This window comes from Pelmatolapia mariae, linkage group LG16_19, assembly GCF_036321145.2.
Source record: "Pelmatolapia mariae isolate MD_Pm_ZW linkage group LG16_19, Pm_UMD_F_2, whole genome shotgun sequence".
NCBI classification, from domain to species: domain Eukaryota; kingdom Metazoa; phylum Chordata; class Actinopteri; order Cichliformes; family Cichlidae; genus Pelmatolapia; species Pelmatolapia mariae.
The window spans coordinates 68,198,438-68,212,375 of NC_086241.1; the positions used below are offsets into that span (position 1 = coordinate 68,198,438).

Below are 13,938 nucleotides of genomic sequence, written 5' to 3' on the forward strand. Positions count from 1 at the left end.
ACATGCAAAACAAGCATTTCCACCTCGTTTAGATGAATGTGAGGCTTCCACGTGTGTTTACATGAGAGAGAGAGCAGGTAGCGGCAGATTTTAACCAGCTTCAGCCTCTAATCTGCACACGTTGAATGCGCCTGCGCGTCCAGTTGTATTTGTAGACGGTTAAAATTAGTGACTAATTTTAACCGTCTACTCTATCTGCTGTATCCGGGTAATGCTTCAGTATGATAAACTTCATCTGTGACCTCTGTACTTTCAAAACGCTCTGTGAAGTAGAAGAGGACCGAGAACGGATCCTTGAGGAGCTCCACGCGTGAATTTGAAAGTAGTAATAATCATAGGAAGTTTGAAGAAGAAGTTTAGGATTCATGCTCCTTTTAATTATGTTGCTAAGTTACTTTAAGAGACACTTTAGGACTGAGGGGCAGGATAAAGGATTATTTTGAACTGTCCAAGAATGAAAATGTGGAGCTGAAAATTACAGCTGGTACAAACATTCATAAACAGCATAAAATCTTTATGTAATAATCATAAACTCTTTCCCCGTCAGGTGGCTACGGCGCAGCTACGTTGTCCATGAAGAGAGATCCTCTGAACATCAAGCAGTCGGGCAGTGAGTTTCCTCTCGTTCTGGGCCGGGATGTGTCCGGGGTCATCATGGAGTGCGGCCTGGACGTGAAGCACTTCAGAGAGAGGGACGAGGTAAAGACGAGAGGTGTACGCACAGAGAGCAGGGACCAATTAACTGTGATTCTTCACGGCTGCCGCAAACAAAACCCCTTTAAGAGAGAAAATTCAGAAGGCCTCAGGTTTTCCTCTACGCTGTGCTGCTGCTTTCAGAAAGAACACAACCTTCCTAGAAGTTGGCAACATTGCTGACCCGGAAACAATTCCCTGATCAGCTGAAGTCTATGTTTTTGTTTCTGTGTTAATTTAATCTGACAGTGTTGCACTTGCTAATGGTTCTAACAATCTCAGTGCGCGTGGCAGGGCCCGTGTGATTGGCTACACCCACCTTCAGAGAAACCAGTACAACTTGATCCCAATAGACTTTTATTGGTCGAACATTTGGTTCTGCACTTACGGCATTCATACCTTTACGAACACAGTTGTTTCCATCTGTCGCTTTTTTTTTCTTCCCCTCTCTTTCAAAGAGTAACATAACATTGGCTCCACAGCAAAGGGTGTTCAAATTCAAGTGGATGAATCTTGGTGAGGGACATCCATATATGCGATCCAAGTTTTTCTAGTTTGGAAAGAAACAACAACTAATTATTAGTTTTAGTCAGCATCCGGCTGGCATCGGCTCTCATGAGGCTCCTGGCGTGTGAAATTTACTTTCATCTTCCCACTGCGCTGCCCACAAGTATCACAAAGGAAATCAGAGGAAACGTCGCGCCTTAATAACTTTGTGAGGTTAAACTGTTATCAGTCATAACATCTGGCTTGTTCTCCATTTCGGTAATAATACCTCAAAAGGTCACAAATGCTCTTTAAATGCTGCATTTTTAAAAAAAATGTGCTTTTATTTCCTTCTGGGACCTTTCAGTTCACAGCTCCATTTTTATCTTATCACCACCCGTGTTCATCAAGTTACTTGAAGTAATTATTTACTAATTATTGATTACTTCTCAAAGAAGGTATTTCATTACTTCAAAAGAAGGGTTAGGGTTCAAAAGTAATTAGTTACTTTATTACTTAGTTTAGTGTGTGTGTGTATCAGTGCGTGTGTGCGTGTGTGTGTGTGTGTGTGTGTGTGCATCGGTGCGTGTGTGTGTGTGTGTGCATCGGTGCGTGTGTGTGTGTGTGTGCATCGGTGCGTGTGTGTGTGTAGGTGTGTGTGCATCAGTGCGTGTGTGCGTGTGTGTGTGTGTGCGCATCGGTGCGTGTGTGTGTGCGCATCGGTGCGTGTGTGTGCGCATCGGTGCGTGTGTGTGCGCATCGGTGCGTGTGTGTGTGCATCGGTGCGTGTGTGTGTGTGTGCATCGGTGCGTGTGTGTGTGTATCGGTGCGTGTGTGTGTGTGTGTGCATCGGTGCGTGTGTGTGTGTGTGTGTAGGTGTGTGTGCATCTGTGCGTGTGTGTAGGTGTGTGTGCATCTGTGCGTGTGTGTGTGTGTGTGTGTGTGTGTAGGTGTGTGTGCATCTGTGCGTGTGTGTCTGTGTGTGTGTCTGTGTGTGTGTGTGTGTGTGTGTGCGTCTGTGTGTGTGTGTGTGTGTGTGTGCATCTGTGTGTGTGTGTGTGTGTGTGTGTGTGTGTGTGCATCTGTGCGTGTGTGTGTGTGTGTGTGTGTGTAGGTGTGTGTGCATCTGTGCGTGTGTGTGTGTGTGTGTGTAGGTGTGTGTGCATCTGTGCGTGTGTGTGTGTGTGTGTGTAGGTGTGTGTGCATCTGTGCGTGTGTGTGTGTGTCTGCAGGTGTCTGTGTGTGTGTGTGTGTGTGTGTGTAGGTGTGTGTGCGCTGTGACTTTAAATGTACTTATTTTTTAACACCCATGAAGTCATTCTGCTTTTTTTACCACGTTCGTGTGACCGTTTCCCGGAGGAGCACATGTGTGACGTTTCTCTGAACTAGCTGCACAGAAATGCAGATGTGAGCCGTTTGTGTGTCGTCCTCAGGTTTGGGCGGCGATCCCGCCGTGGAAGCAGGGCAGCCTGGCGGAGTTTGTGGTGCTGAGCGCCAACGAGGTAATGCTCGGCGTTATGTATTTAAAATACATAAATGTCTTATTTCTCCTGTTTGTGAAGTGGAAACTTTCATCAGTGTCAGTTCTGCAGACACAGTTTCCTTATTTATTTAGATTTTTGTTTGTTACACAGTTTTAGTTTCAACATCAGTGTGAAAAAAAACAAAATAAACTAAACTGACAGACTGTGACGGTCAGTGAAAGTTAAACTGAAGGTTTTTAGATAAACTTTGAGGTCTTTCATTTTAAATCTTCTTTTCTTGTTTGTTTGTTTTTTGTTGTTGTGTTTTTTTCATTGTACATGGTGTTAAATATTTTTTCCCTTTTGCAGTTTTTCTTTTTTAATATAATAATTAAAGGTCATGAAATTTACTTTTTTTTTTTTTTTTTTTTTTTAATCTTCTACTTTTCCGTCCATCTTCTTCTGCTTATCCGGGGCTGGGTCGCTCAAGCAGAGAAGCCCAGACCTCCCTCTCCCCAGCCACCTCCTCCAACTTGTCCTGGGGAACACCAAGGCGTTCCCAGGCCAGCCAAGAGATATAATCTCTCCTGCGTGTCCTGGGTCTGCCCCGGGGCCTCCTCCCGGTGGGACATGCCTGGAACACCTCACCCAGGAGGCGCCCAGGAGGCATCCTTGTCAGATGCCTGAACCACCTCAGCTGGCTCCTTTCGATGTGGAGGAGCAGCGGCTCTACTCTGAGCCCCTCCACGATGGCTGAGCTTCTCACCCTATCTCTAAGGGAGAGGCCAGCCACCCTTCGGAGGAAGCTCATTTCCGCCGCTTGTATCCGTGATCTCGTTCTTTCGGTCACTACCCACAGCTAGTGACCATAGGTGAGGGTAGGGACGTAGATCGACCGGTAAATTGAGAGCTAAGTGTAAAAGCGAAGCTCTCTCTTCACCACAACAGACCCGTACAGCGTCAGCAGCACCAATCAGTCCGTTGATCTCCCGCTCCCTTCTCCCTGGAGGGGTTTAAGTAAGGCGAGATACATAAACTCCTCCACTTGGGGCAAGCACTCATCCCTGACCCAGAGTGGGCACTCCACCCTTTTCCGGCTGAGGACCATGGCCTCAGATTTGGAGGTGCTGATTGTCATTCCCACCGTTTCACACCAAAGAGTTCTTTAACTGCCTCAGTGACCTCGCCCCCAGAGATTGGCAGGTCATCCCCTTCATCCCCAGACTCTGCTTCCACCACGGAAGACGTGTCAGTGGGATTAAGGAGGTCCTCGAAGTATTCCTTCCACCGCCCGACAATTTTCTCAGTCGAAGTCAGCAGAACTCCACCCGCACTATACACAGTGCAGGTAGAGCACCATTTTCCCCTCCTGAGTCACCTGACGGGTTGCTTTTTCCATGGCCTCTCCGAACTCCTCCCACACCCGAGTTTTTGCTTCAGCCACTGCCCGAGCCGCCTCTGGAGTCCCACAGGCTAACCAAGCCCGAGCTTGTTGACTCCCCTCATCTCTGTTGTCCACCACGACAGGCACCACCCACCTTGCGGGCGCAGCTTAGTGCAGCGGCTTCGGCAATGGAGGTGCTGAACACGGTTCATTTAGACTCAGTGTCCCCAGTCTTGGAATGCTGTTGAAGCTCTCAAAGACTGGAGCCTCTGCTAGCCTTTCCCAGCACACCCTCACTGTACGTGTAGGCACGCCAGGTCTGTCCAGCGTCCTCCCCCACCTGATCCAACGCATCACCAGGTGGTGATCAGTTGACAGCTCAGCCCATCTCTTTACCCGAGTGTCCAAAACATACGGCCTCAGGTCTGGTGATACGATTACAAAATCAATCATCGACCTGTGGCCTAGAGCGTCCTGGTGCTACGTGAACTTATGGACACTCTTATGTTTGAACATGGTGTTCGTTATGGCCAAACTGTGGTTTGCACAGAAGTCCAACAACAAAACACCGCTCGGGTTCAGCGGTAAACCCGGGGCTCCCTAACCCTATCCCGGGCAGGGTGAACTGTTTCCCCGATGGTCTTGTCGTAGTGGTCTTCTGAATCGCTCTTTGTGTGGTCCCTCACCCAGGACCAATTTGCCATGGGAGACCCTACCAGGGGGCAAAGCCCCCAGACAACATAGCCCCTGGGACACACAAACCCCTCCACCACGATAAGGTAGCGATACGTGGAGGGGCTTCTACTTTTTTAAAGTTTAATTTACTCTGAGTCTATTTTCTGGGTTCTGGGTTTTTAGCTCATACAGGTGAAGGTTTGCTGAGCCTCTGTCTGTTTGTCCTGTCACACTTCACAAGAACTATTACTCAATCAGATTTTACATAACGATCTCTGATTGGTCTTAATCTGAATCCTACTCAAGTTCAAGGTCACATTTGTCACTGTACAGACGATAAGCTGTGAACTGTGATGGTTTCTTATCAAATTTCTTTTTTTCCCTGTAATATATTTTAATACTGTAATCCTGACTTTTGTACCCCAGTCACCCCCACCTTAATTATTTAGAATCACACTAATACTCCTTTTTACTGCTTCACTTCCTCTAAAATGTGGAGATGAGCTGTTTCATGATGACTCTACAGGAAGCTGCTGCTCTTATTAACTGCTGCTATTATTACTGTTTGTCCTGTTTAGGTGTCCCACAAACCAAAGTGTCTGAGCCACATCGAGGCTGCTGCCATTCCCTATGTGGCAACCACCGCCTGGTCAGCGCTGGTTAATACTGGCGGTCTGAGAAGGGACAACTGTGCCAACAAGAGGTGAGGACACGGAAAGTTTAATCCATCCCAGTGAAGCTCGCCAACTTTGGTCTAGTCAATTATTCCACCCGCTGTTCCTCCTGAGCCCCTTTTAGCTCGCTTATTAAGGCGGGATCTAAAAGCAGCCTCGTAAACTCTAGATGCAAATAATATGAGTGAAACAATTTAAAAAATGGTTGATTAATTGACCAATCAGACGAGGCCAAAGTCATGCCACTGCCACCCTAACGATTAGCCAGGAATGTGCCGAGGGAAGTCGAGGAAGATCTATTAATAACATTTAGCCATTTCATCAATATTACTTCATTCCTCACAAACTGCTTCTGCATTTGTGCTTTTTGTGGCATAAATAACGACACGGTTTAATCTGTCGGGCGCTGTGAGGTTGTACTAACCTCATCTTAGAACCTGATAATTATAAAGATATTTTTTATTAAGTCCTGAGATTGGACCGGGTAATGAGCTGTGACCAATGTGTTTACAATTTGCACTAATTGTTTCACCAGAGAGGCCTTTGTTGGGGGTGAGGGGAGGAAGACGGGATGAAAAACACAAGCAACTGCTGAGTGGAGAAAAGTCAAAGCGTTGTGGACAGTGCAGATTGAGCTATAATAAACAGCTGTATCAGTGCCTGCGCTGCTACCAACAGTGCAACACAGGTGACCGAGTGATGGCCATATCCACCAGGCACCTGCTGACACTTACCTGAAACCCTCATGTGACAATCACGAGGACAAAAACCACCAACTTAGAAATACAAGTTAGCGTTTGTCTCCACACGAGCAGCAGGACTGAACCTCGGATCTCGTGTTAAACAACATGGAAGCATGGAGAGTATTTTTTAACTTCAGGTAAATAAAGTCCTGTTTTAATACATGATGCAGATACATGCAGTAATTTAGAATTATTGTCTTATATTTCTCATATTAGCTGCATTGCATTGACTTTATCACATCGCAACTATGTTTCTATGTGATCAAAGGTTTCTTCTGCTTAATGTTAGCTCACCTGCTAACATGAACACACCTGTATAACAGTCGCCTCCAACCAACACAACCAGCTGCTTTTTAATGTTTGCCTTTATTAATCGATTTAATAAAAGACAGTTTTCCCGCCCTTATTTTGAAAGTACCTGCAAGCTGAAAGGAGAAAAAAGAAGTTATTTTTCCTGGTAGTTGTTTTTTTTTCTTTTTTGGGGGGAAAAGTCGCCGGGTTTCCGTTCAGTTGACCAGGTGATTGCTTCGGTTGTCTCCCTCATTGTTTTGGCTTTTCTGTTGCAGGATTTTGATCCTTGGAGGATCCGGAGGAGTGGGAACGTTTGCTGTACAGGTATGCATGAAAAGCTGGACAATGATGACCACTTGTGGTCACCTAAACGCTCGACATGTCACAATGAAGTAACGTTTGATCTGAAAAACGCTCACAGGTTAGACGCTCACCTGGTCTCTGGGAAACATTTAATATTTGAGCACAGTTAACTCTCTGACCGACGTCTGATCGCAGACGTAAACTGTTAAAAACAGCCGGAGTTTTTCCACTATGTAAAAACACATTAAAGCTAAACATGTAAAATATCCTTAAAATCAGCGTAAACACCATCTCTCTTTAAATATTAGAGAAAAAGAAACGAGCTGCAGTAACGAGAGCCTAAAAAGAACAAATTCTTGAATGTTTTTTTTCACTGTGGTTAAAATGAAAAATGAAACATTTGATTTAACCGAAATGAAACTTGTATAAAAGTCTGGTGTTGTTCCTGCTCAGATGGTGAAGGCGTGGGGCGCCCATGTGACCGTTACCTGCTCCCAGAATGCCGAGCGGTTCTTAAGGGGGCTCGGGGCGGACCACGTGGTGGACTACACTGCTGGGCCCGTCGAGGAGCCGCTCAGCGCTCTGGAGAAGTAAGCAGACCTCGCTCCGACTGAATCTCTGCCTCCGTTTGTCATCTTGGTCTGATTTACTTTATCTTTAAGGTTCGACCTGATCCTGGATAATGTCGGGGGTGACACGGAGCGTTGGGCGTTGAAGCTGCTGAAGCCATGGAGCGGCGCCAAGTACGTCACCCTGGTGACGCCGTTCATGCAGAACACCGACAGGCTGGGTGTAGCTGACGGCATGATGCAGTCCGCCGCTACAGTGGCCAGAAAGGTCTTAAAAGTAAGCTTGGATGGAGTTGTTTAGTTTTCTAACTTTCATAGAAAGTTACACTTTGTTTTCTTGGAATGATCCGAGTGCAGCCGGTTGTAGGGTCGGAATATTAAACCAGCGACAGACACATTCAGTGGTATTTATTTTCAATTTTAACATCTGGGTTTGGGTACAGCTATAGTGGAAGGTTGGCTCGTATCACTGCCCTTGTTCCTGGTGGGGTTTGTACTCCACCACGCCTGCCCTCGGAGTTCTGTTCATAATGTTCATAAGGTTGTAGGTGCAGTGGTCTCAGGATCTTGTGTCTGGGTAGTTTGCAGGGATGAAAAGTTGCACCTTGAAGTTTAAGGTCATGATTCTCCACCTGAAAAAGGGTGGAGTGCTCACTCTGGGTTGGGGAGGAATTGCTGCCCTGAGTAGAGGAGTCTACGTTTCAGGAGTGCGAAGTGCAGTGTCAGTGAGCTTTACCTGCACGCTGTGACGACCCTGAAGGTGCTGATGTTGTGGTTGTTCTACACGCCTACTCTCACCATGTGACTGCAACCTGTGGTAGCGCGAAGGAAGACGATGGAGCTCCTCTGTGAGAGCTGACGGTGAAGAGTCGAGGTGGTTTGGCATCTGATCGAGATGCTGTTTTGGACGTGCCTTGTTGGCAGGAGCTCCTGGGCCAGACATGTGACTAACGTTTGGCTATAAATGAACAAATCCACACAATAATTCATACAGATGTTTAACTTTGTCCTTTAGGTTCCATTTTTGACTGTTTGCTGAGTTGTTCTTACAAAGTAATATATTTTTTTCTCTCCCAGTTAAACCATTAATAAAATAAGCACCAAATTTCCAAAAGGAAGAAAAAAATATGGATTCCCTCCATGAGTTTTCAGAGCAGCAGTCTGCAAGCACCCAGTGTTAAACTGTTCACAATACAGGAAAGAATGGTGCTAAGCAGATTTATTCCAGTAGTAGCTCTGACTTGTGTCATAACATGTGCAGTTGTGGACTTCCTGCAGATAAATTTAGGTTTGTGTTCCTTTTATACTCTGCACATTTCTTCCAGGTCCCTAAAAATCAGACGTGGTACCTGAAACGGGTGGAAAAATGCAGCAGGTTACTTTCTGGTGGCTGAGGCCCCGCCCCCTGCTGCAAGGCAGATAAAGAAAACTGTCCTGAACTCCTAAACTCTCTGTCAGAGCAGATGACATCGTACAAGCACACACATCCTCTGTGGGTGTTGTAGTAACAGCCTGCACTTTGCATGCAGTGCACTCACCGACCACAGAATCCACAGCTGTGCTCGGCTCTGCACAGCAAAGGATGCAGAAACGAGATGCAAGGAGATAACCTAGTGTTTTAGAACAATAAGTTACAGCCGTCAGTCTCTGTGGAAATATGAGCGGTTACACATTAAGCCACATCTTTTTAGTTTTTTCAATTCAGTAATAAACATATGATTGAAATGGAAACTTGAATTCAGGTTTAACAGCATGAACTGTTCAGGAATTACAGCCAGATTTCAGAGTCAGAGGGCCTGAGACAAACTAACAGAAGTTTAAAGTAATACTGTTGTTAATACTTGGATGGAAATCCTTTGCTGTCAGCAAATGAAGTGTAGAAGTCATGGGCACCGGCTGATTCGGTGTTTCCACTTTAAAATGCTCTGCAGACCTGCTGCCTGCCGGTGGGTCTCTCTGCCTTCAGTGTTGTATTCAGGGACTGATAAGCTGCTCTATTAGGCTGAGATCCAGTGACTGACTTGCTCGTTGTAGAATCTCTCATTTCTTGGGTTGTTTTTGTAATATCGTATCCACCTGCTGTGGAGCTGTGTCTGAATCTGAGCAGAGAGTATAGCCTCGAACACATCACACTCATCCTGCTCTATCATTCTGGTCTAACTTCATCTGGGTTTAATCTTTCCAAACTGGTTTCCTGAACCCTGCATATAAATGTATTCGAAGCATAATGTGGCCTTCCTGCTCTTTAGCGTAACCAGTGGCTGTGCACCGTGGTCTAAACTCGATATTTCCATTTATGGAGGCGTCTCTTGATTGTTGACATGAAAAAATAACACCTACGTCCTTCAGTGTGTTCTTGACCTGATTCGATGTGGTGATGATGTTTGTGTAAATCATGGAAATGATTCTGTCATCATGCACTTGTCTCAGGCTGTTATTTATATGTACAGCTATTTCAAACATGTCCCAGACAGTTGATTTGAGCAGTGACATCTTTGGATCTTCACTTCAGTCTGAGTGAACACTTACCAAATATAAGTTCAACACTTTGAGTCAACTTCAAAAATAGTTTGCTTTAATTATCTTTAACTAACAAAGGTTTAGGCCTCGCCTGGTCCTGAAACTGCTCGTCAGTCAGTTGTCCACTTACTTTTGAGCATCTCAAAATGGGGAGCTGTTTGTAAAAATAGCTGCAGTTCTGTTAAACTAGTCATTTGTGTTTGATTTCAAAGTGGAAATTACATAAAAATGAATATTTGTCCAGAAACCTGTGGGCTCAGTGTGGGTGGGGAGGGGAAAATAAACAGCAGTACCATGTGCTGCATGTGTAGAGAGGATTCGTGTCACATTTTTTCAAATTAAAAAGGAAAGTATTTGTAACTGAAACATCGTCTGAGGTCAGGCAAGTGTGGGTAACTTCAGAAGTAGCTCAGAGTTTCCGGTTAGTCTCATTTTCCACGGCAGCACAAATCACTGTAACTGAAATTCCCCGATACAAAGTTTGTAGTAGCAACCAAATTTTGCATGTAGTTACACACACGGGTAACCGCGCATGAATGATTTTGCAATATCAAATTCACATCAAATGATAATTCGTAGTGCACTTAGTCTGTGACCTGCAGATCTGATCCTCATTTATGAAAAGCTCTTAGATTTGAAGCAGGGAGGAGAGTTTAATCAGGAATGAATCATGGACTAAAAGACAAAAGAGAAAGAGGCTGAAATGAAACCAAAACTGAGCGAAAACAAGATGCTGGCATTCAGGACAGAAGAGGTTCATGTTCGGCTCGTTCCAGTCGTTTCTAAATGTAATGTTCAAGGCTGAAATATTGTCAGCTCTGTTTTGTTCCCGATCATAAATGTTTAAGAATTAAAAAAAAAAAGAAAAGAAAAAGAAGAAGCTGCAGTTCCTCTGAGATCCACTAGAGGCTCCAGCAGTGAGGTTCGGCCTGTTTACGGCCTGATACAGAAAGTCTGTCTTCATATCAGCTGCACGGGGGGAGGATGTTTTTGTAACGCACCCGTTTAAAACTTTATTAAGACTTAAAGTTTGCAGTATTTGGGGTGTGTGGCCTCTTTGACTGACAGGTGGATGCTATACATGTTAGCAGTCTGCTCAGCTTCACCTCAGCTATTGCAGTCCCGGATCTGCACCTCTGGACTGTATTTGTGCTGTTTGCATGTTTTTATGCAGTTGTGTGACTAATAATGTGGCAGCTGTGACGTTATCGTGCTAACAGACCATCCAAGAGGCTGCTAACTCAGGACTCTGGCTCCTGTTATGGTAGCTCGACTGCAAAAGGCACAGCTGGGTCACAGTGGCTGTATCCATCTTTTATATACAGTTGTTGTTGTTGTTGTTTATAAGACTCGAGTTAATTTGCCAAAAAAGGGAAAAACCCACAAATTTATTGTCATTTTTCAAAATCTTCTATCAGTGTCGTGTTTGTTCTGGTTTCTCATTTTAAAGTAAATTTAATCTTCGCGGAGGCGGAAGAAGAGCGTGGATGGCGGTAACAGGGCGGGACTGCCCCACAAACCTTCCGTTGTTTTTCTTTTTAAATGTAAAGTTACTGAGTTGACGTCAGACTGTGGGGGTTGCAGGCTGGCACAGATTCTACTCACGCTAACTTATTCCAGAATAAAATCAGTTTTGAACATTTGAAGGTGAAGCAGGATGGAGGTATACCTGGAGCAAATCTACAGGAAACAAATGAAACTGTGTGTTTGTGCACTTTGTGTTTTTGCTTCCTTTAACACAGAGACTAAGTTTCCAATCCCCCCCTGCCCTCACACACACACACACACACACACACACACACACACCCTGGCCTTCTTTACCACCTTCATCCTCCTGCACATAACCACACAGTGACTGTTTCCATTTCCACAGAAGTGTAAGGGTTGTAATGGGGTCATCTGCTGTTGTCGCTCACTGTGTTTGTTGAATATCAGACGATTTGATTCACAGCATTATCTTATTATTTCGCGCCTACAGAATCTGTGTAATCTGAGCTCAGATCTGTGACGGCGCAGGTTTTCCAGCAGCTGATTCATAGTTTGGGTGTTTGGTGACTTGAGTTTTGTGTCAGAGGCGGCGGGTTGTTATCGACTCACAGATATATTTAAGCAACACGCGCTTTAAAAACAAACGAACCCAAACTGGTGTGAATCTGTCCTTATCCACGTTTTTGTTTTATTTATTCATATTTTGGTCATTACATCAACTATATTTCTCCCTTTCTGTGTTTGATGAGATTGAAACTGCCAAAATAATAATAAATACATATGAGACTCGGCACAAATATTAAAAATAAATGGAACTACAAAATGTGTCAATGGGAACACAATTTAAATTAAAAGAAAGTTTCATAAAGGCAACAACTATAATATCAAAATAACATTATGATTTTAAATGTATTAAAAAGTATTTCAGTGTTGTGTGTTTGTGCTGACTGTTTGCACTAATTCATTTTTTCTGCTGTGTTTTCGTGCAGCACCTGATGAAAGGAGTTCATTACCGCTGGGGATTCTTTGCACCCAGCGGCTCTGCCTTGGATGAAATCAGGGACATGGTGGATGCAAAACAGGTACGATGCTGTATTTACCCTGTGAGCTGAACACGCACGCTGTTCCATCGTGGTTTAACACTGTTAGCACATTAAATACCACAGAATGTATATAAAACATGAACATAGCTACTTGAACACTGGCTTGTTTTCCTAATAGCCCCTCCGGTTGGATGTTTCTGGTGACTTTATGGCCTCATTTGTTAGTTTTATTTTCTATTTTGCTTATCTTGGAAATTATGTTTCTCGTTTAGAGTTAAAAATTAACTCTAAAACAGGTGTTACTGTTGTCCCCGTAAGGGAGTAGTAGACAGTCTGTTTACCATGGTTACCCTCTGTCCTTATCTTCACCTAACATTATTTAGTTAATACAGAGAAACTTGTCAGTCATTATGGGGTGGCTGTGGCTCAGGTGGTAGAGCAGATCAGCTACTGATCGGAAGGTTGGTGGTTCGATCCTTGGCTTCCCCAGTCTGCATGCCAAATATCCTTGGGTAAGATACTAACCCCAAGTTGCCCTCCGATGCGTTCATCGGAGTATGAATGTGTGTGAATGTAGTTTAGTTTGCGCTTGAGTGCAAAGAAGTGCTTGTATGAGTGGGTGAATGAGGCATGTTGTATGAGTGCTTTGAGTACTCCGGGAGAGTAGAAACGCACTATATAAGAATCAGTCCATTTACCATTAAGTGCACTTGATATCTAATCTATTTAACAGATCAACTGTCTTGTTGACTGGTGCAGGTGTCGAGTGATGCTACTCACATCACAAAATGTATCCAGACTGCTTCTCCTTTCTTGTAGAAAGATGTATGATACAGGATGTTGAGACAAGGAAAACAAAACATAAAAATCAATCTGTTATCATAGTTTTGTCAGCTTCCTCTTTAGTAGGAGCAAGGCCAACCCAACCACTAGGAGACACCTACGTCTTTGAGTGCAGCTCTCAACAAGTTTGAGTTTACTCTACCACGTCTATCTTTTTATTACTTCAGTGTAGAACAGTCTCAGTAGGGTATCATCCACATGTGCTACATTTACATCATATTTCATGTTGTCTTGGTAACAGGTTGTGGAGATCTCAAGTTTCTTCTTCTTAAAGATTCTTCTTCTTCTCTTGGTATCCAATCTCGGGTGGGGGTGATGATATTTCCCCCCTCCCCCGGCGTCCTGGCTCCCCCTTGCCGTAGCATATGTGTTGTACCTCTAGCTGTGACTGTTGGAACACTGAGCTGATAGTTGTTTACTGGATACAGACACCAGGTGGGAATCGAACTTCTGACTCCCGCTCCAAAGGTGTGTAGTCTTACCACTACGCTACCCAGCTGCTGGCTTCATATCTCCAGTTCCCCACTTTACCCTCTGTCTGAAACATGCCTTTGCGCAAACTTTCTTCTGATTGGCTATTTCCATCAACAGCACCCGTTGCTTGTTAGCTCCACCTCTTTCTCTTTCACCTGGGAGTCCGTCATAGCTGGCTCTTTTTGTGAAAGAGTCCTATGTGGAGAAATCCAAACCCTTTATTTTGAAGGAATATGTTATTTGCAGTGGGTGGGTGTGGCTTCTGTGCCTCTCTGACATCATAGAGTTC

At 44.5% G+C, this 13,938-nt stretch overlaps 1 protein-coding gene across 2 annotated transcripts in view; it reads left to right on the top strand.

The window, feature by feature from the left end:
* The window catches only part of LOC134646307 (reticulon-4-interacting protein 1 homolog, mitochondrial-like), a 46,293-nt gene that overhangs the window by 1,207 nt on the left and 31,148 nt on the right, over positions 1 to 13,938 (top strand). For both annotated transcript variants that reach the window (XM_063500162.1, XM_063500163.1), the window contains exons 2-8: positions 548 to 699; positions 2,613 to 2,681; positions 5,280 to 5,404; positions 6,685 to 6,733; positions 7,166 to 7,302; positions 7,375 to 7,558; positions 12,279 to 12,371. In XM_063500162.1, the coding sequence (XP_063356232.1) occupies positions 548 to 699; positions 2,613 to 2,681; positions 5,280 to 5,404; positions 6,685 to 6,733; positions 7,166 to 7,302; positions 7,375 to 7,558; positions 12,279 to 12,371 (809 nt within the window). The remainder of the gene's footprint in view (positions 1 to 547; positions 700 to 2,612; positions 2,682 to 5,279; positions 5,405 to 6,684; positions 6,734 to 7,165; positions 7,303 to 7,374; positions 7,559 to 12,278; positions 12,372 to 13,938) is intronic.